We start from the raw sequence: 25,292 nt of genomic DNA on the forward strand, positions 1-25,292 counted from the left end.
TTCATGAGTCCACCAATGCAAACTTTGACTTAATTGCTGGTGGAATCCCCCAAAATCCGATTATAAGAAGTCCATTAGAGTAAAGACATCATTTTTGTTTTTTCCAGAACTGTACCACGTCTAATGACATAACCATATTAGCCAAGAGCAAAGATCCAGACCCCTCATTTACATCATGGCATTGCACTCTGCTGGCAATACTGAAGACAAAGATGACTGTCATTCAAGCTGCCTGGTTCCTAGAGGACACACAGCCCCCATGACCCAGCACCTTTAAAGTTCTGATAGTTCTTTTTAAAAAGCAATGAAAATTATACACATGATAATGATGGTAGTCCTTAAAGAAAAACTGGAGGCATTTTATAGCTAAACGATTTTACTGGCTTTTCGTGAAATAAAAAACACAAAACAAGCCACCATGGTTAAAAGGCCATAATCAGCATCAACCAAATGAACCAGCCACTTGGTTACAGTAGCTGATAACAAACACTAGTGGATATTATTGCTTATACCCAGGTTCATTTATATGTCCATTACATTCTGGCAAAATTACAATCACATGGGAGCTTTGGTTGTATAAATTCAATTCTGACTACTCATCGAAAACTCAACTTCTACCATTTTATGATGGGATATATGCCGATTCTTCCTCTCATTCTGTCTCCTTTCTCCTTCCATTAATGACTTACAACCTATTGACCCAAAATTAAAGTAGATGCATTTACAATCATCCCATCCTTCCCTACTCTACTGCCCCCTCTTTGTCATGAGAGGGTGATAAAGGAGCCTCTTTATTGCTGGGCCTCTCCCAGCTTTCGAATCTGGTGTGTATCCACTGCCAGTAATAAATGTCCATCTGTAATCTGGATAGATTTTCAAATATATTTGGCTGTCAACATTGGAGTTTGGATTCAACTGTCTCTTTTCCAACTTCCGAAAGCTAGAAAAAAAAATCAACAGCTTTTAGCATCAGTAAATTGACTTCCTGACAGAATAACTCCCAGCCTCCACGATACAACATCCCATGACAGGTATGGAAGTGTGGCCTTAAAATGCTCTGCGTGAGTGCTGTAACATTTTAATTTACAGAGAAGCAGTGATTGACGGCCTCTCAAAACTCCCGTGCTCAGTACTTTCTTTTTTAACACTGAAAACTCAGAATGACAAAGGGTCAGAACTAACTCACAATAGCACCATTTCCTAGACTCTTGGAGTAAAATTCCCATCTGCGTTGGAGAATGCAGTGACCCTAGACGACCCAGCCTCCAGCTTCGTGCCTTCACAGGCCCTGCTGAATTTCAGCAGCGGTGGGTGGTCTGCCTTCTTATACTTCTGCAGCAACGTGAGTTTTCCCTGGGAAGAGTTAAAAATCTGGGTCTTACAAAGTGAAGTTGGCCGCAGGTGAGAGACCTGAGGAAGCCTGTTTCTGGTGGGGAGGTGTGACAAGCCTGCAGATGTTGGGACAGAGTCCGGGGACCCTTTCCCTTACCCATCTCGATTCAAGTCAGCGGAGAATCTGCATGCAGAAACATGGCAAGATCAAGAAACACTGAGAGATGTACATCCTAACACAGCAATCCGAACACCAATGCTCTTACGGTATCTTCTGTATTCAGGTACACCAGAGAGTTTGCCCTGGATAATGCTGGGATTTAATAAGCCCTTCTAATGATTATAAAGATTATCCTCTTAAATCTAGATGTTTTACACAACAGAAGATGTGATATCACTATATTTTACATGGCACATATAACCATATAATTACTAGCACTTACATGGCAAATATTGTAAATATTACACATTCTTGGAGTTGACTTTGTAATTATACCGATGCCATTCGGCAGAACAAAGATGAAACACTCCCTAATTTGCACTTTGGGAAATTTCATTCCAACCCTTTACTTCAAGACAAAAGGATAACCCTCTAAGTAATAACGCTTGGTGATCACATGGGCAAAGAGAATCACAGGGCGACTTCATGGTTAATGTGTGGCTTGTAAAATAAAGTAATACACAGTATTTTCATTTACAAGAGACCATATAAAAATATCTTCCAATTTGGAATTCGAAACATGAAAGCTGGATTTTTTTTCCTTTGTATAAAAAGAAATGAGATAACGGACTAAAGTTTATTAAGCCTTCTAACAAAAAATATACAAGTTTAAGGAATGCAGTGAGCGTCAACTTCCCTTTTTGTCCAGGCTCATGGATGGTGAGCTTGTGCTTTGATCCCAACAAAGATAAATGCATGAAAGTGGAGGAAGATCAGTGCCTGACACCTGAACTACATCTTATCTCTAATAGTAAGACCAATTTTACAGTAGTGCTTTTAAAAGTGGTGTGTCAGATTGCTGATTTTTCTCTTTTCTGCCTCAGGCGACCGCTGGAGATGAATTCCAGAAGCACCACTTTCGTCTCGAGTGATGTTTATTTAGTGCAATATCTTCCTTCTCTCTTTCCCTTTTCACACGCTGGTAGTGGTCTTCTTCCTTCAGGTACCACACAGGGGGCCAGCGGTGCCGCTCAAAGTATTCCTGATTGTCTGGGGAAGGAAAGATGCAGATGGTGATACCTGCTCTTCATTCATGGCTTCTTTGTGCTAGGTTCTGTGCTTAGGCTTCTCATATATGATTATCGTGTGCTCATCTTAACAACCCAATAATGGGCAGGGACTATGAGTAGGGCCAGTGGCAGACTGTGACACCAACGTTTTGAGAGGTAGAATCACTTGCCTAAAATCCCACAGCTGGACACAGAGAGCCTGAACCCAGGATGCCTTCATTTCAGAGCGTAAGCTCGCTCCCAAGCATGCCTCCCCGGACAAGGGCGAGCCAGCAATCTCTGCTCGCTCCACAGCAGGGCATCCTGATCCCCACCCCCCCGCCCAGATCCCCCCGGCTGTGAAGTTCTCCAGAGACGATTTCCAACCTCCAATTCCTTGGGTCACGTCACATGAATCTGTGACTACCGTACAAGGAATTCTCCATGAGCTGGGGGCTGCCCGTGTTGCTTCTCGAGGGCAGTCACAGGTGATGAGAACCAGACAGATGGGGACCGCACGGCCTCACCTGCAGATTTCGATTTGATTTCCTTGCGGAACTTGGAACAAACACTGTTGTAGTTGGTGCAGATGTGGTGCAAGCACCAGGCGGCCAACTGGTGGGCGTTGTGAAACTGCAGGGAAGTGACCAAAAGGGGGTCAGACTCTGTTTTCTAAAGTGGGGCTACAAAGAAAGAAAAAGCCACGGTACGGGTCAAAGAAATAAAGGGCCCAGATGACTAATTCGGAAACCTCTCGTTTTGACTACAGGGTTTTGACTTTGGCCATGGTTCCGACACCAGCCATGTGTAAGCATTCGGCACGCTCCTACCCTCCCCACCCCCCCACCCCGCACTGGGATATGTGCCCTAAAAAGAATCACTGTATCAGATCAGGGGTCTGAAGAATGCCTTGCCCTCCTCCTCTCCCCTTCCACCTGCCCTCTAATGATAAGTGGTGTGGCCTCTGGAAGGCACCAGCCCACAGGAGAAAGCAGCGATGTCATCTCTGTTTAAGGAAGCCTCGGCAACAGAATCCTCCGTGTTGCATGTCAAAGCTCAGCTGGCTGGGGCCAGAGATCTAAAAGAGGAGCATGAAAGATCAGTGCAGGAGCACTGCAGCATGGGTGACTGTCCTATACCTGTCGTTTGGTTACATAAGAAGAGCAGGCAGTGTGGGCGGGGAGGGAGACACTCGATCCACCCTCTCCTTTCTGAGCAGATGCTCAGGACAGTGGCAGCTGAGGAAGCTGTGACTGCAAGACACCCGATGTTCAGAAATCCGGAGGCCACTCCTCATTCCCTCCCCGAATTTGGCAGGTCCCCCCATCCCTCACTCTTTCTGTCCAGGCCCCTTTCAGACACCCATTCTGTTGTCTGTTGCTCTTGAAGTTTCTTTGAGCAGGTGAACCCCTGAAACCTACAGGGCGCTTCCTCCAGGGCCCCCGTCAGTGCCCTGAACAGAGGCCAAGAGAAAAGCCAACGTCCTCAGGAACTAACTCAAGAAACTCTCTGCAGATCACAAGCCCAACATGACAGACAATTTTAGCAGGTGCTTCCAACTTGTCTTGCTAATAGATTTCCTTCTGAAAGTCAGAGCAGAGCAGTGCGGTACTGGAGTTGGCTTCTTGTACCTGCTTAAGAGCATCCTTGGGGGCACCCCTTCTGTACTCTGAGCTCGGTGACTTCAAGTTGTTAAAGTTGGCCAGGTAGGGGTATTTACACCCCAGAAACTGGAAAATGCAACAGATCAGGGTCCCGCCTGTCCCCAAGCTGACTGTTAAATACTTACCCCTTGGGTTAGGGTCTAACAAATGAGCTAAGATGTGGGAGACTCTGTCCTAAACTCTTCCGGCCAAGGTTTGTCAGAGCTTAGCAGGAATCATATTATTTCTTTGCAGGGTGTATGTGTGGGCAGGGTCAGCGGAGGGCACAGGGTGGGAACACAAAGCAAACAAATAGACACAACGGTAAATCATTACCTCAAGTGGGCTGGCCCTATATGAAGTTCTGGGTCATTTGATTGTTCTCAAGGAGGAATACTTACTGGAGAGGGCACAAGTCATAAGCTGTCCTCCAGGCCTGTTTCAAAACACCCCCAAATGCCAAATTTGGACAGTCAGTGTTGATGGGGGCTTGCTGATTTTACTTGTGATTGATGTCTGTTCTCAGTTTTAACTGTAACCCCTATGAGGTTGTTTTTCACATTGGATTTTCATAATTTGTGCTTGTGTCTGTTTCCCTCAGTGGCCTAGGATGGCCCCAAGGGCAGAGAATCTACCGTGTTTGTATCTCCATGTCCTCTTGTCTAGGGTGGTGCCTGGTACAGGGGGAGAAAATAACAAATCCTTGTTGAATGTTAAGTCAGAATGAGCAGGTTGCTGTGAAGTCCTGATCCACCATTTTCCCTTTTGAGAAATCTCGATTGAAACTGCCTGACCTAAGACTTAGTAAACCACTGCCCCGAGAAAGGGAATGAAGAAAGCCAAACCTAATAGGCCACAGAAAAAACTAAAGAGTTTATTCTTAGTTCCTTCAGAGCGTAAACTCATTGCCAGTGAGTCTAGGCCAGGGACTAGATAACTCTGCATACGTGCCTTGTATTATGAGAGGGCTTCCTCTCTTTGGTGCTCTTTCTGGAACATTCTCTCCCACCTGGTTCTCAAAATAATCTGTAAGGTTGACAGGGTGTGAATTACCACCCTTATTTCCTACAGATGAGGAAACTGTGGCAGAGTTTAGCTTTGTGCCTTAAGTAAGTTATGCAGCGACAAAGCTGAGACTGGATCTCAGACCCTCTATAGAGGAAGAGGGCAAGTGTGTATGGGGATTATGGAATCACAACGTCAACAGTAACAAGTGCTGATGTAAAAAAAAAACAAACCCAGGACAGCTGCAGTGAGATGCGAGGCATCCATCACTGGACTTCACGAAATTCTAGACACTGTCTGATCTCGGCCAATCCGTGTTTGAGAATTCAAAAAAGGAGAGAGAATGCCTTCTCCTCCCATGCCCTGAGTTGTTCTCCCACATGTGAAGCTGGTGCCTCGGGGCAGGGGGAGGGGGGCACAAGGGGGCTGCCGTGTGGGTGGGGTCCTTGTTGTTTTATTCAAAGAAAGCCCAGCAGGGTGAACGGTGCATGAAACGTAAAACTCTCAGATCTTCTCGTTGCACACAGTGGGGGGCCTCTGTGACTCGGTGGTGACATCTTTATTTAGACAGATGCAACAGTGGAATGTTTCAGCAGCGTTAAACGAACTGGTTGAACACACTGAAAAGGTGGAAGGCAAATGGCTACAAACCTGGGCCAATTCCAAATAAGAGAGCACTTCCCCATCGATGCCCACGCCACTCATGGCGGTCCTGGTCAGCTCCTGGACAGCGTGTTGCTCTGGGGAGGGGAGAGGGAGCGGGAGAAAGTTAGTGCCTGGAAGCCGTGGCCCGGCAGCAGCCAAGAGGGGAGTAAGCACGGGTCACAGCTCCACGTGAACTGAATCCGGGGCCCACTCGGACGCGCGGCCTTTCAGCACGGGGAGTCCTGGTCTCCAGCCAGTGCACCAGCGACTCCGGGGATACTTGTTAGCCTTCTGAAACAGCCAGAGTCCTCCAGACCCTCTCCGTCCAATATGGTAACTACTGGCCACCTGAGACTATTAAACTTAAATTAATAATTAAAAGTAAACAAAGTAAAAACTTCAGGTCCTCAGCCACGCAAGCCGCATTTCATGTGTATTGGCCAATGTGGACACAGAAGGTTTCCATCACTGCAGATAGTGCTGTTGGAGCGTGCTGCTCTGGACAGGCCAGTACCTGCCTAGAATCCTCTAGACTCCGTCATATCTTCCTGCTTGACAGTTTCCCCATTCACATCCCTCCAATTCTCATTACCCTCTGACCGTGGAGAGACTGAGTAACTGGAATGAGTCCAAATGGGGAATTAAAATTGTGAATGTGTACATGTGTCTCATCAGCAGCAGACAAGGGACATGCTCAACCTCTCAGATTCCAAAGGCTGGGGGGGACCTTCAGCCAGAAGTCAGACAAGTCTAGATGGGAGAGCCATTTCTGCTTCGAAGCTGTGTTCCAGGCTTCTAAGATGAATTCAAACTGTGGTTCTGAGACTGAGCTGTCTCTTGCCTCTGTTAGGCTGGCACTGACGTGTGGGTACAGTCTTGGCCCGGCATTTCTGGCTCCTTGATGCCAATGTATTCTTTTTTCACCTCTAGCACTGCACCTATTCTTCTAGTATATGGTCCAAATCATGCTTACTTTCTGCTCTGGTTCTATCCATCCATACTTGTTAGTCAGTACACCCCCATCTGGTCAACAGGGTATCAAGATTGGGATGGTTTCTTTGACACAAGCTTCCTCAGCTCGATTGACAAACAAAGAACTATTTGGAACTAAATCTCCCAGAGGAGTCACTGGGGTTTTTTTTTTAAAAATAAATTTATTTATTTTATTTATTTATTTTTGGCTGCGTTGGGTCTTCATTGCTGCGCGCGGGCTTTCTCTAGTTGTGGTGAGCGGGCTTCTCACTGCGGTGGCTTCTCCTGGTCTGGAGCAGGGGCTCTAGGTGCACGGGCTTCAGTAGTTGTGGCACGCGGCCTCAGTAGTTATGGCACACGGGCTCAGTAGTTGTGGCATGTGGGCTTCAGTAGTTGTGGCACGTGGCCTCAGTAGTTGTGGCGCACGGGCTTAGTTGCTCCGTGGCATGTGGGATCTTCCCAGACCAGGGCTCGAACCCATGTCTCCTGCACTGGCAGGCGGATTCTTAACTACTGCGCCACCAGGGAAGTCCAGTCACTGGGTTTTAAATTTTAGGGAACTGCAATATTTCTTGATAATCATTTAACACTTTGCCTTGCAAGGCATTTTCACCCCAGAAACTGACTTTTAAACACTATGGTCTAAACACTCTATACTACACACCAAACACTATATAAAGGATTAAAGGAATCACCTTAGGAAGCTATTTATTAAATAAACATAACAGTTAATAATAGCATTTAATAAGAAAAGTAAACATATATAGAAGTCTATAGTTCACACAAGAAGGTTTCTTTGGGTCAGTTTCTTTCATGGAGAAATCAGTCCCATGTTTTCATCACCACACTTAATATTTAAGCAAAAACGGTACTACTTCAAGACTGATCGCAAACCTTGTTCAACAGATGTGCCTCCAAATTACTTTTGACTATTTAAAAAAATTCAATTTATTTTCAAAGGACAAATACTTGTAAAAACTGGATAGTCAAGTGGCTTGGGACTCTTACTTCTGAAAAAAAGAACTGCCCATTGCAGCCTCCTAGAGTTAGTATTTAAAAAGCAGCAATACTCATTTGAATCTATGACTTCAGGTATATTGGTTAAAAACCGTTTAAAAAAAATGAATAGCAATACTTCAACCATCTCTTGTTATCCAACTGGTGAAGACGGCAGGTAAGGAGAAAACTTTGATCTCCAGTTGGTTGAGTATAGTAGAAACCTGGAATACAGAGAAATAAATCTTTTCTCTAAAGACACTGGCAGAAAGTCAAGGGCAGATATGACTGGTTGGTTTGTTCATACATTCATTTTCATTTAATGATTCAACAAATCTTTACTGAGAACCTCATATGCTCAGGCACTTTTCTGTGTGCAGGGGATAAGCCAGTGAGCAAAACAGGCACTATTCTGCTTTCACGGTTAATAAGAGTCAACTAAATGTAGCAATAAACACACTTATTGCTAATCGACACCTTTGGTGAATGAAGCACAAGGTTTAAATTCAAGAAAAAATATATTCGAAAGCATATATCTTATTTTGACCTGCTTTGGCTTACCAACTGAGCAAATCTAGAAATAATACATAAGATTCTGTGAAGTTAAACCAAGTCTCCCTTTTTCTCTCTTTCCCAAAATGATCTCGACAATGTCAGAACATTTTCTAAAATAGCTTTAAGAAAACCACTTACATAACGCTTACTAGGTGCCAGACACTGTTCCTAAGGACTCTCTCTCTCTTTATATATATATAATCTCTTAACTCATGTAATCTTCATAACTCTGTAGTAGAATATTATGATCCCCATTTTAAAGAGAGAGAAAGCTGAGACGGAGCAGTTAAATCAAGTAGGAAATCAGCCAGTGAACAGTGGAGCCAGGATTTGAACCCAGGCAATTTGGATCTGTAGCCTGTGTTCTTAACCACTGCCTCCCACTGCCTCTTTCTTTTTTTTTTTTTCGTGGCTGCGTTGGGTCTTCGTTGCTGCGCGCGGGCTTTCTCTAGTTGAGGCGAGCAGGGGCTACTCTTCGTTGCAGTGTGCGGGTTTCTCACTGTGGTGGCTTCTCTTATTGCGGAGCACGGGCTCTAGGCGTATGGGCTTCAGTAGTTGCAGCACGCAGGCTCAGTAGTTGTGGCACTCAGGCTTAGCTGCACCGCAGCATGTGGGATCTTCCCGGACCAGGGATCGAACCTGTGTCCCCTGCATTGGCAGGTGGATTCTTAACCACTGTGCCACCGGGTAAGTCCCCTGCCTCTTTCTTAGACACTATGTCTGAACACACATTATGGGGATAACTGGACACAACAGCTTTATTTCCAATTCTGTGGTCCACCCACAAATGAGGCAGAGGGCATAGAGCATGGGCCTCGGGGGCAGGGGCCATGCATTACTCAGCTTTAAATTGTGCATCAGCAGGACCTGCTACAAAGTAGGTGCTTAAAAAATAGTTGCTGAATTGAACTGGACTGTTTGATACATTTGATCAGTTCATATCACCCTGTACCAGACAGTCCTATATTGGGTGATAAAAAATTAATTTTTATTCCCTGGAAATCTTATTTTTGCTTAAATGCGATTTTGATAAATATGACAGTCAGACACCACATGGCCCTGAGTCATCAGCCTTACCTGCAAGTGCAACCAAGTGTGGCAGGCAAAATCTGTTTGCCAAGGCAATTAGTTCCAGTGGGTCCAGGTCCAAGTTAGGTGACAACTGCTTGGTATAAAGATAATCCAGTACCGCCTGCATTGACATCTTGTTTATGTTCGGGAGATATACCTGAAATGTTATTTGAAAAGGTAAGTTCTGCTGAAGAAAGCAGTGGGCACATTTTCAGGCGCTACTGCTTGTAAATATCCCCACTGTGTGATTCATTGTTAGTGAGTCTGGGACACCTTGCTTTGAGGCTGTGCAGGGAAGTCATTTACTATTTATGGCTTTAAACATAACTGTTTGATTTGTAGATGACAAAAGAGTGGGGCTGCCTGACAAAGCCTGATTTGGAATTTTTAAATGGCTGTTTGGGCTTATAAATCAGACAAATGGGCTGTAAATGTATGACATTATAGGCCCTCCTTGCCAAGTACCTTATAATACTCTATTGTGGGGAAAGAAATCTCCTAGCAACATGACAGGTGTTGGGGGGAGCTGCAAACTGCACTGTTGCTGACACATGACAGAGCCCAGCTCTCTAAGATGTCAAAACAAAGGATGAGCAGCCACCCTAGTTGCCACAGTGACTGGCTTGATTCCAGCCTTCTTTCACTAAATGCTAGCATGGAATCAACTATACGTCAATAAAAAAAAATGAAAAAGTATATGTTAGCATGACATACACACTTTATTTTTCCTATGGCATAGACACAGAACTATTGGGATAGTATCAGATATCAGCAGATGCAGAGAATCCAGAGAAACCTGCACTTGGGACACCTAGGGGAAGGGCTGGGTATGGGGAATTGTCCCCTGGAGGATCCCCCTCATCTCCTTCCTGAGTACCTGTAGTTGTTGCCCATATTCCTACAAACTAGAGTTTGCTGGGAAGCAAGGGACTGCCTGGGAAGTAGAGTTCTGAATGACTGGGCCTGGATCAACAGGGATATACACGTTATAGCAGGTATTCTTCACTTTAGGATTCTAACTCCACGAGACGTACCCTGGCATCACACAGAACGGTGCCACTACTGCCTGCTATTTGGAATGATAAGAATGAACCTAATAGAAGGCCTCCTGTGCACAAAGTACTGTGCTAATAAGCTTTCCACATGCATTATCTATTTGGATCCTTATATCCTCCCTAGAAGGAAGAGACTCTTATTTTTGCCATCTTACAGGTAAAGGAATGGAGGTCCAAGGAGGTTAAGTCCGGTGCCCAGGGTCACAGAGCTCGGAGGTTGGGGCTGATATCTGAACCCAGGAAATATGATTCTAAAGTCTATGTTCAGAACTGCTGTGCAGGACTGGGAACCCTTCATGGTAAGGAAGAAAGCTCCATGACAGCACCTTATTTCATTAACAGTTTTTTAGAATTCGATTAGTAAGTTTAAAGGGATGAACAGTCATACACTTCTTAACTCTGGTACTTAATAAACCTCTCTATACAGCATAGAAAAATATATATCTATATATGATTACATTTATGAATTATATATGATTATATCTGTATATTATATATGATTACATCTATACTATATATCTATATATCTATATATATATATCTAATCTCTCTCCATACATTTGTATGTATGTGTGTGTATATATACATATATATATATATATATATATATATATATATATATACACACACACACACACACACACACATAAAATGCCTCCACAATCTACAAGGGCCTTGTGGCCATTGCAGTCTTCTAGTGGTGTGGTTGCAGAACTGTTTAAGTTATGGCAACCATCTATATAATTTTCCTGCATAGACACCAGCCACTTCAGAGAGGGAATATCCTTTCAGTTAGAGTTTCCCTAAGTGTATCAAAGGGAGGGCCCAGAAAAATTCCTAGAAATATTAAGAAAATTACCCCCTCCCCTCTCAGAGCGAAAACAATTATGATTCTATTAATACGCTGCATGGCTTACTACCATCAATGACTTGACAAGTGTGATCATTTCAAGTTTCTAGCACAACCTCTACAATAAATAAAACCTGGCAAGTAGAAACTATTACTTATGTCATTTTGAAATAAAGAAGCTGTCATATGGTAATTGCTATTCCAGTGAATCTAACACTGGTTATATTTGTGTGTATATATGTTTATGTACACATGTGTTTATCTTATACAGATATGAATTTATTTATGGCAAATATGGCAAATGACATGGCAAAATTTCATTTCTCTAGAATGGTGCTTGGATTAGTACACCTTTTAGATAACTGAAGGTTAATTAACTTGTGAAACTTTAAAATTTGGGCCATTGTGATAGTAAAAATATATACATTTTACAAAGTGCTAAGTGCTCTAAAGTGTTAGTGATTATAAATATAAAAAAGTCCCAGAGCTTCCTATGAGCACCTGTTCTCTCAGGGATGGGGATGTCTGCTGTTTCTGAAAATAATGGCTTGGAGGACAGGGCAAGAGGCTGGGGCAGGCCCAGAGATGTGCTGCTAAGATGCTCTGTGACCTGACAAATCATTCACCCTCTCTGAGCCTCAGTCTCCTCATCTGTGACATGGGAGAGGTTTGGAATAGATGACATCTAAAGCTTCTCTTCACTGAGATTATGGATTTTGAAGATACCCAGATGACTTTAGCAATTTTTGCTGAGTGTGTTCTAAGTAATGGCAAAATGGACATCCTAAATGAAAAGAAGTTGTTTCTGGCAGCCGGAGATGACAGTGGATTCCAGCAAGCAGCCCTGGCCCAACACTTGCACTGTTTTCGGAGCATTCTGATATTTGTAATCATCCATGACCTACTGTTTCCTTCTTGCTTATTATAACACTAACTTTTTTTTTTTTCTTTGCGGTACGCAGGCCTCTCACTGTTGTGGCCTCTCCCGTTGCGGAGCACAGGCTCCGGACGCGCAGTCTCAGCGGCCGTGGCTCACGGGCCCAGCCGCTCCGCGGCGTGTGGGATCTTCCCGGACCAGGGCACTCTCAACCACTGCGCCACCAGGGAAGCCCTAACATTTTTTTTTAAAGCAATGGCTCTTTTTGGCAAATAATGTTAGGGACCCTCAGAAGTAACCAGCAAATGAGAAAAAACTAAAACACTTTCAGAACACGCATTTTTTCCCCTCACTGCTGATTTTCTTTAAAAGGCTGTTTCTGTGATTTCAACATTCATGATGAACTGAATAGCAACAGAGCAACCGTTTTTATAGAACTTTAAAAAATAATACAAATAAAAGAAATGGAATTTAAAATGTTGTGCCCAGGCTTCCCTGGTGGCACAGTGGTTGAGAGTCTGCCTGCCGATGCAGGGGACACGGGTTCATGCCCCGGTCTGGGAAGATCCCACATGCCGCGGAGCGGCTAGGCCCGTGAGCCATGGCCACTGAGCCTTCACGCCTGGAGCCTGTGCTCCGCAACAGGAGAGGCCACAACAGTGAGAGGCCCGCGTACTGCAAAAAAAAAAAAAAAAAAAAAAAAAATGTTGTGCCCTACCTGCTGAATGTAGCTTTAAAAAATATAAGAATATAATGCTACCCTAAACAACGACCCATATTCCAGTTTAGTTGGTTTAAAATTTTAATTGCGAAGATCAGCTCAGACTATCAGGCTTATAATTAGAGATGGTCTCATAGAGAATGAGAAAGTATTCTAGATCCAGAGCATTGCTTCCTACAAGCCAGGCATGCATTTTTAATGAACCACTTGCTGAGTACCTCTGGGGAGAAAATTATGCTTACTGCTACATTAAAAGTAATGAGAAAAACAGAAGTAAAATACAGTGTCTTCTTAAATATTAAATGACAAAAAAAGTTAAAGGAACATCAGTGGGCATATTTTATTCCTTTCTGGATATGCATGTGAATTCTATTAATGCAAAAAAAAAAAAAAGACTGGATTTTGTGGAGGATGTCAGATTTTCAGAAGACAAAGAGTTAAAAGGTGGCCTAGAAAGAAAAGGCCCATGTGAATACGCATCTCAATTAACCATTAAACATTTATTGAGCCTTTAACCAAATGCCTCTTCTTACCCCCATAACCATCTCTACTACACTTCACTAGTTTAGGAAGGGAACTGGGGGCTTGTTACCTGAGGCTTTTGGGGGACAAAGATCTTGAGCTCCTCATGGAAACAATTTAATAAGAATCCTCCAGAATAATCGTCACTGACACTCCTTGAGCCTTTGCATGTTCTAGGCACCAAATCTGATGCTTTACACGCGTATCCTCATGCCTTACCTGCCCTTTGAAAAAGGTTCTCTTGTGGTCCCCATTTTAGAGATGAGGACACAGGTCTAAAGAGGGTCAGACTCTTGCCCAAGGTCAAGCTGAGACTAGAGTTCATAACTATGTAAATTACAGTCTACCCTGGACATCACGAGAAAGGGCGGGAAAGGCTGGACATATCCACAGCTCATGCCATTCTTCGTATATGAGGTGCCCTGGCACAGACCTTCAGTTGCTTGGTTCCACGGCCTTTGTCTCTTGAGCTGGGTTGAATCTCTACATCCCTATCAGGCTCAGCTGCAGTTCTCCATGGTGAGTGACCTAGTCCTTAGGGGGTGGGGGGCAGGGTGAAGCTAAACAGGTGCCGTCCCTGGGAGAGGCTGTGACGCCGCATACACGTGTGGTTCACATCGGCTGCCAAGTTTTTGTTTTGGTCACCTCTCCCGCACATTTTAATCTGGAGACAACTACAGTCCATTCCGGGAAGGGATAAAGGGGATTAGCATTTGTGAGGTCAGCTCTGACAGTGTCCCTTTGTGGGACAGTGGGCTCTTGACCTCGATCAACTTCTCTCTGCTGGGTGAAGAGCAGGCTGTCTGTGGCACACATTTCAGAGAGCTGGAAAAAGAAGGGAAGCGAGCCTCTGGACTCTTTATCTCAGGAGATTACTGAAGTCGGCGACGCGCCAGTTGGATGAGGTTTTATGAATTGGTGGCTTCCCCCAGTTTTCTTGGAAGTGAGAGGGAAGGAATATCATCAACGCTACCAGCATCCAAATAGGACTGAGGTCATTTTGCATTTAGCACTTACGACGTGCTTTGCAAGTATCAACTCTCACACCTCACAACCACATTATGGGTTACGATCGCCTTTTCCAGATGGGGAGGCTGGAGCCCAGCAAGGCGATCACTTGCCCAAGGCTACTCAGCTTTTTACGTAGGGGAGTTGGGGGATCTGAGCCTCACAGCCCTTTCTTCACTGGGCGGCGTCTACCAGCTGCTGTCATCTCAGTAACGATGCTCCCAAACACCTCTGATGGCCCAGGAAAGATTTCATTTAGCTACAGGTAAGGACCTCCTGGTTTACAAAGGCTGGCAGACACCAGAAGAGGTCATCAGGATAATTCTAACATCTTTTCCCCCAACAGCAGACAGTCTTTGGCTGGGGGTCGGTTTAGGGGCAGCTGTAGTTTTTTCTGGAAGCAGGAGTGTGGCCTAGTGACAGCTGGCTATCCTGGCTTGTGATTCTAGGATTCTGTTTCCCTACTTGGGGATGCAAATGCAGGCGTCTGGGTCACAAAGGGAGTGCTCGGATTTCTGGTGTGAGGGCACCCCTTTGGAAAAGTTAGCTATTGTTTTCTGTATTTCTGTTACAAGTTTGGAGAGATGCTGAGATAAGCATAACAAGCCTCTTAGGACAATAAGCTTGTGTCCCCATGTTTTGTTTTGTTTTTTTTCTTAAAAAAGATGGTTAAGAAATACCTGCAAAACTCGACAGAAAAAATGCCTACCTCTAGACTAAAGTTAGAAACGCTTGAAGGGAGTTTTTCTGTCTTTTCCAACAGTTTGTAAAAAGGTAGAGATACAGGGTCTCCAAGATACTGCTTGCTCTGCTGTAAGAATATCCCTCTTTTGGAGATAAGGCCAGCGTTTGTCAGGTTACCCAGTGGCTTCTACTAGATGTAACAAGCACTCCAAGAGGACTTTCAGAGGAGTCACACTTTGCTCCATTACTGTTTCCCTAGAGTTGACAAACCCTAGAGTTGAGACAGATCAGGGCACAGCCTCAGGGAGAGTTGCAGCTCTAGGCACCTTGAGCGTGACCTAGTGCATCCCCCGTCTTGTGGATAAGGGGACCGAGGCCCAAGAAGGTGGCTTTTTAAGATTCCCCCGTCTGTTACTAGCAGAGCTGAGCCCAGGACATAAGTGACTAAAGACACTTTTCAGTCTCCACCTTCTGGAAGACAGTCTGCCCCGCTTCGATGTGATTTTGAGAGTACTTTGCGTGCTGACATTTGTTAAAAAATATAGCTGAGCATGTTTTCAGGGGCAAGGAGAGCTGTGAGGATGGAAGGATACAGGAGCACATAGGGGCTCACACAGAACAAGTGAGCGACAGACAACAGCTCCTCATAATTGCAGAATTAAGACAGTGAAGGGGCTTCCCTGGTGGCGCAGTGGTTGACAGTCTGCCTGCCGATGCAGGGGACACAGGTTCGTGCCCCGGTCCGGGAAGATCCCACATGCCGCGGAGCGGCTGGGCCCGTGAGCCATGGCTGCTGAGCCTGCACGTCTGGAGCCTGTGCTCCGCAACGGGAGAGGCCACAACAGTGAGAGGCCCACATACCGCAAAAAAAAAAAAAAAAAAAAAAAGGAAGATGGTGACCTGACAGTGAAGCACTGCCTAAAAAACTATTCCAGGGCTTCCCTGGTAGCGCAGTGGTTGAGAGTCTGCCTGCCAATGCAGGGGACATGGGTTTGAGCCCTGGTCTGGGAAGATCCCACATGCCGCGGAGCAACTGGGCCCGTGAGCCACAACTACTGAGCCTGCGCATCTGGAGCCTGTGCTCCGCACCAAGAGAGGCCGCGATAGTGAGAGGCCCGCGCACTGCAATGAAGAGTGGCCCCCGCTTGCCACAACTAGAGAAAGCCCTCGCACAAAACGAAGACCCAACACAGCCAAAATAAGTATATAAAAAACAAAACAAAACAAAAAACTATTCCGGATTTCCCTGGTGGTCCAGTGGTTAGGACTCCAGTCTTCCACTGCAGGGGACCACGTTTGATCTCTGGTCGGGGAAGTTCTGCGTGCCTGGCAGTGTGGCCAAAAAAAAAAAAAAAAAGAAAAATTACAAAACAAACAAACCTATTCCAAGTTAGCAGTTAAAGAATCGAAGTCCTCTGGCCAGTTAAACATTTTCTAATATAAATACACACGCACATTCATAAAGATGACGCTTGGGCTTTTCGGAGGCACCTACCTCACTGTTGGCGCTTTCGACGAACGACCCCCCGAACATGGCAGCCATCCACTTGCAGCTGCAAATCAGCAGCGGTTTGTGGGCACTGATGGCTCCATCGTCCAACTTAAATGTCACATCTGCCCAAGGATGGAGGAAGCATAAGCGTGAGCCAACGTCCCCGAGAGACTTCCACCTACACGCCTCAGCCTACGTCTCTCATCTTCTCTCCTCCATACCTTTAATCACTGATGTTGTGTCCACCCCTCCCCATCCTCCCCGGCACCCCCCGATCCCCCGCCTTGGGCACACCCAATTCTCACCGTGTCCTCCGAGGATTAAGGAGTAAGCAGTTAAAATTACACAAAGGGTCACAACACAAATTCTCTGAACCATAAAGTAACGTAAAGGAGAGGAATATATTTTCATCCTTATTATGAAAAATTTCAAACATAGAGAACAGTGGAAAGAATAGTACAACGACAACTTGCTTTTCACATGCTTAACATTTTGTCGTGTTTGCCTTAGCTCTACGTATATTTATATATATTTTACATTTATGTAGACATTTTTAACAGCATGATACTTCACTCCTAACTACTTTATTAATAAAGAATTTTCTAAAACTAAGAACATTCTCCTAGATAACCATACCATTATTCTTAAGAAAATTAGGAATAATTCCCTAATATAATCCATTATCTAGTTCATATTCAAATTTTTCTAATTACCCCCAATTGTATTTTATAAGTATTTTTTTTATTAAACAGAATCCAATTGAAGCTCCCACACTGTATTTGGTTAATATACCTCTGTAGTAAGGAAAGGGAGATTTCATCACTTTCACTTAAGGTCTATTGTTTACTGTGGGTTTGTAACATTTCATTAACTTTCAAGACTGCTTCTGTACCATGATGGTCAATGTCTGGAGTAAATATTACTCAAAGCTTCAAAATTAATGAACGGATTCAGCTACCACCTATTACATGTATATTACTATGACAGGCATTATGAAAGAGAAAGAGAAAAACAGAAGTATCCCTATAAATAGAAGTCAGGAAGTCAAAGTTTTACAATGAAACATACACAGAGAGGACAATTACAGAACAAAAATAGCACAAGCCTGTAAGATAGGACAAGCATGGGCCAGTCGCCCGTCTTGGATACAGGCCACCAGGGTGCTTAAGCAATTACATAAGGGCACTGTGGGCAGCCCTCGGCACAGTTATCAAAGACAAGGAAGGGGGAGAAGGATACAGATAAGCAGCGTAAAGGAGGGTGAGAAGTGAAAGGAGAGGGATTAGAGACAGATGAGGCTTTCCAGATGGGAATGCAGAGGGTCACCAAAACGGCCTCAAGGATTTCAGTGGCCTCGGGAACAAAGGTCACTGATTTTTGTCATGGGTACGTGCCAAAGGGTCAAAACACACTTGATCAGGGAAGGAATCCTGAAGGGCAATTGTGAGCATCAAACTGACTGGCTGAGGCTCAGGGGTAGCTCGACCTACCCTTGAGAAGCACTGTGACAGCATGGGGCTTTAGGGGGCAGCTTGAATTCAAATCCTGGCTCAATCATTTACTACCTGTATAACCATGGGCCAGTTACCTAACCTCTCTGTCCCTCGGTTTCCCCATCAGCAAAACAGAGATCATCACATTTAACCCTCAAGTCTGTGAGAATGAAATAAGTAAAATACATGTAACTTAGGTACGTGGGGGAAGAGTACTTATGTATGCTAGCGATGGTTACCCTTCCCCTCCTCGTGTTTGGCTAACGTTTGATCAAAGGCAACCAGAGGTATCGGTGACTTTGCCATTGGACCCACTCACCTGAGAATGTCCCCTTGCTGAGACACTCTTTTATCCGATTGGCTTTCCGGACGTGAAACGCTTTCGTAATCTCCTGGTTCATGAAGGCTTCCTTGTTCATGATGTTTTCCACCATCATCCGCAAATCAAACATCTCTAGGACCTCTGCAATCTGAGCCAGGCCCACCAGATCCTTTTCCTTTTCATCCAGTTGCCCTGTATAGAGAAACTGGAGCAGGGTCCGGAAAGGGCCTGGCTGGACAGATGGGTCCATCCTGACCACAGTCATGGGGCCCACCCGCTTTGAAATGGGGTTGACCTGCATCTCCTTGTGCATGCCAACGAAACCCTTACTCCAGCCTGACAGGGTCTGTGTCTCCGCCGCTGAGCCCTCAGCTTCCAGCCCCGGGGTCTCCTGTTGCGACAGGTTCTGGCTTGAGGGTGTCCACTGATCAGCCTGAGGTGTCCTTGGGGTGCCCTCCTCCCTTTCCTCGTCTGGGTCAAGACTCAGGGCCCGCCCCTGGACATCCCTTCTCTGCTTCTCTTGCTCAAAAGCTCCTTCGCTCCAGTGGGGGGTTTCTTCACATTCCATTAAAAAGAGATCATAAAATTTGGAAGAGGAGGTAGCGAGGTAAATTCGGTGTGCGAAGATCCGCTCCTGGTCCTGGAGGATGAACAGGACGTCAGCACACAGAGGATTGTCCAGTAAACAGGCGGCTTCGTTCGTCCCTGTGGAGGGACATTCTGGAACTTTGATGACCGGTGGAGGGGCTTTTGGAGGTAGGAATGGTGCCTGAAGTAAAGGTTTCTGGACTTTCTTTAGGTGGGATTTCCAGAACTGCAGGTGCCGGCGGGAAATGAGGGCGGCTCGGATTGCATTGTCAAACACATCCTTGACTCCAAACTGGTCAAATACGCTTGTTTCATAGTAGGGTATGCCCAGTTCCTTTGCAACCTCTCGGCCTTTTTCTGGGGGCAAAATATCCCCTCTCTTTATGGGCCTGAAATAGAATACCTTAAAAATTAGAATCAGTCTTATTTCAGGAAAGAAAATAGTAACCAGGGCCTATCTAAGCACCTAAATGGATTATACATTTAAAATCCTATTCAGGCTTTTAACCAGACTCTTGAAAAATCTACCAACCTTAAGACTTGCAAATAGAAAGGACTTACGACTGCAGGAAAAATAAAATGCTTCTGGTAGTAACAACAATAACTCAAGTATCAGCCATTTGCTAGCTATGTGATCCTGGGCAAGTTACTTAACCTCTTTAAGCCTTGGTTTTCCCATCTGTAAAATAGGAAGAATAATAGTGAGTATTGCATCTTAAAGGACGATTGGAAGGTTTAAATGAGATATTTGCCCAGCATAGTACCTGTTCCACAGTAAGTGCTTGATAAGTGTTAGCTGTTATCATCATTGCCACCATCATCAGCATCATTTTCATCATTATCCCCTTATGCTTACATTTTGCTTTATACCTTAAAAATCAATCCATATTCATTTTCTCACTTGAAGCTCACAGCAACTCTATGGGTGTTATATTTGTTCTACATTCTGAAGAAACTGAGGCAGAGAGTTTAAAGGGTTTGCCTAAGGTCACATTTGCAAGTTGCTGAGAGACCTTTCCTAAGCAATGAGAATCTAGAACTCCCTGGTTCTAGACTAAATGATCCATGTCCAACAGCTCATTAAGTCTCCTCTATTAGGTTTGTGAGCCTTCTATCATATCTCACCGCTTCTCTTTACTTCCACACTCTTCAGTCAGGCCCTCATCATCTTTTGCCTGGACTAGTACATAAGCCTCTTAACTCATCTTTCTTCAGATTCTCCACACTTTCGCTCACAGTGCTCACGGTTGCACGAAAATTCCTCACATAATACAAGTACGACTTAGCTGCAGTTCTTTAAAAAAACTTCCTCTGGTTCCACAGAGCCCGTGGAATAAAGTCTACACCCTTTAGACTGGCACACAAGGCCCGTTTACAATCTAATCGAACCCCAGGAAGCCAAATGTTTGGATGCAGTACTGGCAGAATAGTGCTGTAATGATGGCAGAACCGTGGTCAAGACACAGATGGATTCCAGAATGTAGGCAAGAAGGGATCTGTCGTTATACTCTTCACACACACATCCTTGATTCTGAGACACACTCTTAGGAGATGATCTTCCTAAATAAATACTTGGCTTACAAGACCAAGGGTGATGTGTGTGACAGGCACCGGTCTTAGGAGCAATAAGAACACTGGGTAGAATTTGGATTTGAGGACCTAGATGGAAAAGGGGGAAAACTGCAGCTTGTTGTAAAGGCGGAAGGGAAGTGAGGAGAGGAAGAAGGGATAACTTCATCACTAACTGATGAATCTCTTTAAGGCTTAGCTCAGATGCCACCTCCTTCATGAAATCTCAGAACTGTCTATGGAAAGGACTGTCCCCTGAAGCTCTGTAACCCTCCTCCAGGCCTCCGCACATCGACGGTGTGAGGCCCGGCTATCCTAACCTTTGAAACAGAAAGTTCCGAGGCCAGGGGCTAATCCCTCATTTGCCAGGAGTCCTCTTTCCCTCTACGTGGCTTATGATATTCAATTCCTAGTCCATGCATTTAAGAATAGAAGGAACATGAACTGTTTTCAGAACATTCATCCAAGACATACCTAGAACATCAGAAATTATCTCAACAAAGTACCATTTGCTTTTGCTGTGAGAGCATAAAAACTTGTATCTGTATAAAATTTTCTAACAACCCTATTAAGGCAAGTACCTACCTGGAAGGAAGGTATTAATATCAACATTTTGGGAAAAGCTATGCTCACCAGCAAAAAACGGAGTTGAGCATAAAACGTATAAAATTATTTTTTAAAAGAGAATATTGAAGGAGCACAGCTTTTGGAAAAGCTCTTATTCCATGCCCCTGCCACCAAGATTGGTATCCACATTTTATACAGACTGAAACAAATTCTCCTTCAAGTTGTATTTTAAATGTGTGACGCTTTAAACATATCACCACTAGAGCCATTTAAAAGGCAGTGTTGCAGTTTTGCAACCATAGGTCTATATAGTTTTTAAAAACTGGACATTGCCAACTTTGGAATGAAATACTCTCAGAGGTTGGATGGAGGAAAATGAGAAGATTAAAAACACCTGGATATATGTGTTTGCATGAACCTAATGTTCCTGGGGGCAAGAATTATGGCTGATGGCTCTGAATGTCAGTTAACTTTACTGTAATATAATTTCCTGAAAGACATTATTATGAGTAGCTAACATTTTGTTTAATACTTTGCAAAGTTCAAAGCACTTTAATACACTCCATCTCATAATTAGAGAATTCACTTCAATCGCTGGTCAACCATTTTACAAAAATGGGTTCCTGCCTAAGAAGTGATGGTGAGCTTGAGAGGGGTCAGGGACATACACCCCTTCCTCATGTTTAACAAGCAAACCTCAAGCATATGGCTGATTGATGGGGTCCCAGAGCCACTGAAGAACAGAACCCAAGGCTACAGAGACGACTGCAACCTCTAAATTTTAATTTGGCCGGCACAGTGAAACACTGCGTCCCTCGGCTTACCTTGCTAAAGGGCGTCTGGCTCTATTAACAGCCTCAAGATCAGCATAGCGGAGATCTAGCTGGCAGCCAACTAGAACAACAGGTGTGCGAGGGCAAAAGTGCTTGATTTCTTGATACCACATCGTTTTCACATGATTTAGGGAATTGGGATTAGCAATCGAAAAACAGAGGACCACAACATCGGACCTAAAAGGAAATCACAAAAGAAGCTGTATTGCCTTTTAACTGTTATTTTCTCTTTTATCATTATGGTTCCTCCCCTCCCCCATCCATCTAATGCCATATCATGTCACAGTTTAAAAAAAAAAAAGACCAGATATTAAAATACATCTTGGTGTCATGCAAACAGCCCATTAAGCCTCCACATTCCAGCACCCACACAGCCTGAGTTCATTTCCATGTTGCACTGCAGAAGGCCTATGCATTGAAAGGTTTCCAGTGATGTTATTTTACAGTACAGATGGTTATCCAAACTAGACTCAGGTCTGGAACCACCACATGCTGAACTATTTCTGTTCATCACAAGAAATAGTTTCAAGATAAAAGAAAATAATAAAAAATACCATTTACCACTGTAAACAGAAAGGTGATGATGACTCAATGAGATAAAGCAAACAGTTTAAACATTACAAAAAAATGTAACAGGTATTTGCTGTACAGGGTCAGCAAATACACAGAAGGATTTCTGCCCTTCTTCTCCCTTAAGCACACATGGAGAGAGCACAACCACTTATCTTTTTCTGAAAAGGAAAAGTCCTGAATTTGCAGGAATTTCGACTTTTTGCTAGGTATAAGGCAAGAAGGCAGTGTTTAACGTAAAACTAGCCGGAGTTAGTCAGACAGCTAATAAGATGGATGAGAAAATGTTGGAAGCAGATTTCTCAAATGTGATATATGACACAGAGCAGATATATGGAAAAAAGGAAAATTGTTTTATAGTCAATTGTGACATAAGGATCTTCCATGTTTTATATAATAACCTATCATTCTAGGAGCCAAAGAACCGTTTTACAAAACAGTTGTCAATTATGGTGTTTGACAGATAACTGCTAAAAGGTATCTTTAATAAGAATTATAAACCATCTTTCTAGGTTCAAATATGTAGAATGATGACTTTGAAAACATGGAGGCAGAAGAATATAAAGAATAGAAAAAGTTATAACCAAGGATTCAAGACTATTTTGCAGCTACATTCAGAAATAAACTTACAATTTTATTAGATGTTAATTTATTGCCTTTATTGTTTATATAATGAGAAGAATCAAGTCGATGAATCAAAACACCATCTTTTTAAATCATTAATGAGCTTCTCTCCCTACATATCAATGAAGACAAACAAATATATCCAGGCAACCATAAAATTTCTAAAAATAATCATTTGCAATGCAGCAAACTGCAGGGTGCTTACATAAAATGTAATTCACAAGTTGAGTATTTAAATTTATATCCAAGAAAAACTGCACCAGACCACAACAAATAGAGGGGAAAATCCTGACATTAAAATATTTACTAATTATAAAAGAGGACCCTAGGACTCAAAGCAGATGAGTGTATTAATCTGCATGTTTAAAATGCCCTTGAAATAAAGATCTTATCAAAAATTCTTGGGTACTGGAAAATATAATGTGTGTAAAAATATGCATAACTATATAAATGAAAGGGAAGCATGTCTTGTCTTTGGGATTCTGATTTAGTTAGCAGAATATTCTGTGCACAGTCTCACTTCTAATCAGCATAAATAATAGTATCCAGTAAAGTCAAGAATGCTTTGAATTTTACATTTTTTAGGAGCTGAGTTTTCTATTATTCATAATCCTATTTATATAGGATATCTGATGCAGCTCTGCTGTAAGCTTCAGCCTGATCATAAAATAAAGCTGCCAAGAATTCTGCACAGTGAGAATAATATGGCAGTATCTCAGGTTCAAAATCATAGGGAAAGAATTGAGAAAATGTATCCACCACCTAAATGTGGAACAGTACATATTGATATATGTATAAAATTTTTTCTAATTGGTGCCTTCTATTTCCATATTAAGGCACATGGCTATAAAGAAAATCATTCTCAGAGTTTAATTTATATGACAGACATGTAGCAAAATGTCAATTCTGCTATCTAATTTTATGATACAGCATGTGAGGTTTTGAAATCAGAGCAGCTCTGTTGCCAAGGTTACCGTGATAACACTCATGCCACTGAACCTATACTAGTTTCTATCCACATGACCTGTAAACAAGTACAGACAGGACCTTGGGGGCTGGAAAAAATGGCATCTCCTGATGATAGCAGCACAATGCCATTGCACAATACAGGTCCGGAGGGCCCAACTTCTAACTATGTCAAATCAATGTTTCAGTGCATGAAATGCTGTTGGAAAGCTAGAAAAAGAATTCAATGCTCTGTAAATATTTTGCCTCAAAAGGATGATAGTTAAAGAGAAGAGGCTGTACTGAGAGCAACGCTACCTCTGAAGTGAAAATAACTTGAGTCAAAATTCTATTTGCATCCTTGGAATAAGGTTATTCTTTTTCCTTTTTTGAAATGCATGTTTAGATGCTATGAAAATCTGTCCCCATGATTTTACATTAAAAGTAGTTTAAAAATTAGATCATATTTTATCTACCAACCTGCTTAAATATCTTTAACCCTTGTTGATTTAAATACAAATTCAAGTTAAGAAACATTATGTGCAGAGGCCTGCCATATGAATGTAGTGTTCTAAACCTGATCTTAAGCAAAAGCCTGAGAATCAATGGCCGTAGGGATAGAGCTATAGAAAGACGCTGCTTTGACATATTCCTTCTCATCCCAGCATTCTTTTCTAATTCCTAATTCTCAACACATCAGGATCCTCTATGATATAAACACCTATATAATCAAGTAGCTATTTTGAGAATGCCATTTATTCCCTGTAGATTTTGAGCCATTTTTCTATCTGGTCAAAGAAGGCACAAGACCTGCAGCTAAGAATATCTCCAGCTTTAGGCAGAATTCCAAGGAGCCAGAGATACTAAATAACTTTTAATCAAAACATTCATTCCTGGGTGGAGACTGTTCAGTGTCTGACACAAGCTGGTGTTTAAAAATGCCGTTCCTGTAAAAGATAAAAAGAAAAAGGCAAGTTCTAGCATTTCTGCTTCTATGGGCTCTGTTACACTTTTTTACTTTGAAGAGTTGAGTTTAAAAATAATTGGGAGGGGGAGGTGTGATGAGGACATTCTCACAGATTAGGCAGCAGGGTTGGCCTAGAAATGACCTCAGGGTTCCTATTTCAGCTGTAAAAAGAATCTG

At 43.3% G+C, this 25,292-nt stretch overlaps 1 protein-coding gene across 13 annotated transcripts in view; it reads right to left on the reverse strand.

Moving 5' to 3' along the window:
* Positions 1–384: 384 nt before the first annotated feature.
* The window catches only part of RHOBTB1 (Rho related BTB domain containing 1), a 70,562-nt gene continuing 45,654 nt past the window's right edge, over positions 385–25,292 (reverse strand). For 7 of the 13 annotated variants that reach the window (XM_060108798.1, XM_060108724.1, XM_060108744.1 and 4 more), the window contains 7 exons: positions 22,001–22,186; positions 18,450–19,429; positions 16,641–16,759; positions 9,435–9,585; positions 5,841–5,929; positions 3,069–3,174; positions 385–2,542 (listed from right to left, as the gene is read on the reverse strand). In XM_060108798.1, coding sequence (XP_059964781.1) covers positions 2,373–2,542; positions 3,069–3,174; positions 5,841–5,929; positions 9,435–9,585; positions 16,641–16,759; positions 18,450–19,429; positions 22,001–22,122 — 1,737 coding nt within the window. In that variant the 5' untranslated portion in view covers positions 22,123–22,186 and the 3' untranslated portion in view covers positions 385–2,372. Of the gene's footprint in view, positions 2,543–3,068; positions 3,225–3,460; positions 4,859–5,840; positions 5,930–7,941; positions 8,027–9,434; positions 9,586–16,640; positions 16,760–18,449; positions 19,430–22,000; positions 22,187–25,292 lie in introns of those variants that run through there. The other 6 variants (XM_060108753.1, XR_009533407.1, XM_060108764.1 and 3 more) reach the window with 6 other exon arrangements.

This window comes from Mesoplodon densirostris, chromosome 1, assembly GCF_025265405.1.
Source record: "Mesoplodon densirostris isolate mMesDen1 chromosome 1, mMesDen1 primary haplotype, whole genome shotgun sequence".
NCBI classification, from domain to species: Eukaryota; Metazoa; Chordata; class Mammalia; order Artiodactyla; family Ziphiidae; genus Mesoplodon; species Mesoplodon densirostris.